This window comes from Trichechus manatus, unplaced genomic scaffold (genome assembly GCF_000243295.1).
Source record: "Trichechus manatus latirostris isolate Lorelei unplaced genomic scaffold, TriManLat1.0 scaffold00009, whole genome shotgun sequence".
NCBI lineage: Eukaryota > Metazoa > Chordata > Mammalia > Sirenia > Trichechidae > Trichechus > Trichechus manatus.
In genome coordinates, this window is record NW_004443945.1 from 22,086,687 (window position 1) to 22,091,227 (window position 4,541).

The 4,541-nt window shown below is 37.4% G+C and overlaps 1 protein-coding gene across 1 annotated transcript in view; it reads left to right on the forward strand.

Annotated features, from left to right (window-relative positions):
• Positions 1-2,256, forward strand: part of LOC101359862 (cytochrome b-c1 complex subunit 7) — a 6,509-nt gene extending 4,253 nt beyond the window's left edge. The window contains exons 2-4 of the mRNA XM_004370756.2: positions 395-466; positions 1,297-1,463; positions 2,046-2,256. Coding sequence (XP_004370813.1) covers positions 395-466; positions 1,297-1,463; positions 2,046-2,123 — 317 coding nt within the window. The 3' untranslated portion in view covers positions 2,124-2,256. The remainder of the gene's footprint in view (positions 1-394; positions 467-1,296; positions 1,464-2,045) is intronic.
• The last annotated feature ends 2,285 nt before the right edge of the window (positions 2,257-4,541 follow it).

Here is a 4,541-nt window from a genome sequence, read left to right on the forward strand (position 1 = left end):
TTGCTGAAACTACAAATGATAAGTTCTGAGGCCCCTCCCCACCTCTCTCCCTTCTTTTTTTTGTTGGGGGGCAAGAATCCACCTTCAATTCATATGTGATGTTTCTGCGAATGAACATCTGAGAATGATAACAGCAAATTACGTGCTGCAACATTGTATGTAGTACATATTACTAACAATGAGGTATACAAAAAAAAAACCAGATGGTCATAAGTGCAGTTTGTCATAACTGAAATATATCATAAGTTGGGGACTACCTGCAGTGTGTAAACTTACAAAAGGAAACCACTTCCTGTGTTTGAATTCTCTAAGAGTACGGGTTGCTTGCCTATCAGTGTTCATAGAGTATAAGTGTATGAGTCAATTGTAACAACTAACAGTGTGACAACATCAGTTGCAGCATCAGGCCGGTGGCTGAAGGGTATTCGAAAATGGTATTACAATGCTGCAGGGTTCAATAAACTCGGTGAGTATCTGTGCTTCCTTTTGTTTCCTTTTCTTTTTTTTTCTCTTTTCTGAGAGTGATCCTTTTGCAAGAGTCATTATGGTTCCAAAAAGTAACTGTTCCTGTGTACATCAGACAATTTTTAAATTAGGTCACATTTTTTTGTGAAATGAAATCCATTTTCGTTTCTATTATTCTTTTGAGAGAAGAGGAATGGAATCGTCTTGGTGGTTAAGGTGGAAATGATTTATGTTCTTGAAATAAGGTATTAGGACATTTTCCTTACAATACACTCCCCCCTTCCATCTCCTCCACTTAATGTTAAATTTTAAGTTATATGAACATTGAAAGTAGGGATTTTTCAAATATTAAAATTGTCTGACATCTCTACAATTATCTGACTCCTCAACTATTTCAGAACTTTGTAATTTGCCGTGAACTTCATCTTGTGCTGTTGAAGCTTGAGGGAAGCTCTAGTAAATGTTACTGACTCCTTAGTGTACTACCATTGTAAGGTTCTTTAATCTCAGATTTAAAGTATAAGAAAATACAGTTACGATTTATTGATGTGTGTTTAAAAACAAAGTAGATGTTTTACATACTTTTAAAATTGGTTAGGTAAAATGTTGTGAATATTGTGGCAGTGGATTTTAAGAGTCATACGTTGTTTAACAAATAATCCATTATTGTGTATAACATTCATTGCTAGATTTCGATTGTACTTAGTAATATGAACTCTCTCTTGATATTTCACCCAAGTCCTAAGTTATAGATAATATATTTTACTCATTAAAAAAAATCCTGATTTTAGAGATGAATGTTCAATCTAACTTTCTTGTTTTCTATCATAGGGTTAATGCGAGATGATACAATATATGAGGATGAAGATGTGAAAGAAGCCATAAGAAGGCTTCCTGAGAACCTTTATAATGACAGGATGTTTCGCATTAAGAGAGCACTAGACCTGACCATGAGGCAGCAGATCTTGCCTAAAGAGCAGTGGACAAAATACGAGGAGGTAAAGCTGCTTTTATGTATCTGACAGTGTTGGCGAATAAGGATTCTGTATTCGTAACAATAGCCCTGAGAGGTTAATAGAGCAAGTATTAGCCCCATTTTAGAGATGAACAAATTGAGGTGAAGTGACTCTTCCACAACACTAAGCAAGTCTCTAATATAAAAAGCCAAGACTAGAGTCAGGTCTTCTGTCTCCCAGGCCATTGCTTTTTTCCCCTCTACACTGTGCTTCCGTAGATTAAAAGATCATGTTGTTCATGTGATCAGCCCATTGAGTGGCCCTCTAACCCTCACACTTTGAACTGTGTAAACTAGACCAAAGCCTGTAGACTCTCATTTCTTTCTTTCCTCTGACAGACTTCCCTCTCATAACTTATCGAAGCAACTTATTACAACATCTTTTGTGGGTTTTTACATTTTAGGAAAGCAGACAGTCCTCAGTCTGGGTGAGAATATGTCTTCTTAAACTAGAAATAGAAAGCAATTAATTTTGATGGGTTTCTTCTGTTTTTTAAGACTTGCTAAGTGTTTGGGGTATATCCATACATGATGGTGGCATGTAATACTGTTATTTGTTCTTCAGGATAAATTTTACCTTGAACCATATCTGAAAGAAGTTATTCGGGAAAGAAAAGAGAGAGAAGAATGGGCAAAGAGATAAGTGTGTGATTGAAATCTGTGGATGCAGCTGTCTTCAAAGTATTTTTATGAAGTCGGTTAAACCTGAAATGTATAAGTTAAGAACCATTGGGGCTGCAGTTGTATTACTTTAAATAAATATCTATTGTAATCTTTGTTGGACTTTTTGAATTCTAAACCTTATAAAAATCTTGACTACTGAATTCACTTACCTGTTTCAGTTCTTTTCAAACTTCTAAGATATATTTAGAGTCAGTGTTTAACTGCTTCCTAGGGATCAGAGAGGCCAGTTTAATCAGTTCTCTTCACTAGTGGATAAGCTCTCAGTATTCTGAAGGATATGCAGTAAGTCCCTGGGTTATACAGTAAGTTGTTCGACTTAAGAACAACTCATACTTGCCCTTTAATGTTATGTAAATTTTCCCTCGCTTTGAAACTATTGAACCAGCCCCTGCTCAGCAAATTCTTCATCACAGTCACCTTCACTTGCTGCACGTGCAGCTTTTAAATCAGCGGAAAGGCATCAAGCCTTTTCTTGCAATAAAATAAGGCTAAATAAGAGCAATGTGCACCTGGTCCAACTTACCTACAAATTTAACTTAAAGACACTTAGGAACAGATCTCCTTCATCTCCTGGGGGCTACCTGTACATTATTACAAGTGGGATAGTCACCTTTATGTTGCCTTTGTAGATTAGCAAAGTACTAGGAATCCCCATCAGGGCCTAACTTGCTGGTGTGAAATGGAGCAAGAAAAGGTGCTACTGACTTTTTTTCGCCTGAAGCAAACAGCATTTCAGCAGACTGGCTCTCATAGTACCAGATGAAAGAATTTCCTCCCCAATTTGCTGAGATTGGGAACCAGGATGTAGTTTAGCCCTTTTCAACCACTGGTCTCTAAACATATTTGATATTGCGTTCTATCATTGAAAAAAAATGCAGCCTTAACATGGAATATGAGTATGTGAAAGTTACGTATATATACTCCTGTGATAATATGTATATTAGAAGACAAAAATGTAAAGACAGATAACTTTATCCCCATATCCCAGTGACTTCTACTTTGGAAACCATTGTTATAATGTATATTGTAATGGTTGGATACAAATAATAGTTAAAAATTTTAAGGTTATAGATTAATTTTTATATAAATTAGAACCATTCAGTAATGTCATTCCTACCCCTAAATTCTGGAATGCTTTCTTTGGTGGAAGTGAAAGGGTTGGAACCCTGGCAGGCAGGGAAGGACTTGTGTGGAGCCTGCAGCCTCTGCCGTGGTCCGCAAAAAGCAACTGCTACATGGGGCAGGAGGATCTGATTGGGACCTTACCTCGAAGCACAAAACAGTAGGAAAAACATTTTTCTTAATCAAAAGTGCTTAGTATATAAAAAAACACCCACTGCCATTGAATGGATTCTGACTCTATCGACCCTATAGGACACAGTAGAACTGCCCCATAGAGTTTCTAAGGCTGTAAATCTATGGAAACAGACTGCCACATCTTTCTCCCATGGAGCGGTTGATGGGTTCGAACTGCTGACCTTTCGGTTAGCAGCCGAGCTCTTAACCACTGCTCCACCAGGGCTCCAAGATGTTAGAAAGCCTTACTAAATTTTCTAAGGGCCTCCTTCCTCTTTGACATCCAGATTATTTTCTAAAACACCTATCTTGAAATCATTGATTTTCTGTTAGTTGACTAGCCTAAGTCAGCCAGATCCTCATTCGATGATGGTTTTGCACATTGTAAAAGCAGTTATCCTTTAACAGTCTCAATATTTTGTAAGATCTGTGATTTGACTTTGCACTCCATTTGTATTATATTGTTGGAACAGTATCCCAAATCATAGAGAAACTGGTAAAGATGTTAATGGATGCTAATGTTAAGGAAAAGGAGCCCTGGTGGTACAGTGGTTAAGTGTTCGGGTGCTAACTGAGAGGTTGGCGGTTCTAACCCACCAGCTCTGCAGGAGAGAGATGTGGGAGTCTGCTTCCATTAAGATTTACAGTCTTGGAAACCCTATGGGGTAGTTCTACTGTGTCCTGTAGGGTCGCTGTGAGTCAGAACTGACGTCAACAGGTTTGGTTTTGTTTTGGTAGTGTTAAGAGATGTTTTAGGGAGGGATTATTTGCTTAAGGGCCAGTTAATTAGTAAATAGGTAGGTGCTATGAAGCTTCCCTACCCGATCTAACTGTAGGCACTAAGGTGATAAATTCTTAGACAGTCAAGGACATCCATAGTTTCAGCACAGACTAGTCTTGCTCTATTTTCTTTTAGACCTTTTGAAATGAATTTGAATATCATACATTTCTGATGGGTGTTATATTCATATAACCCATCTGGAAAATGTTTTGTCAATATCTATCAAGAACCTCAAAATTATTCTAAATAATTCCAGTACTAGCCACCACTCATGGAGTGATTATTTCATGATTCTTTTAT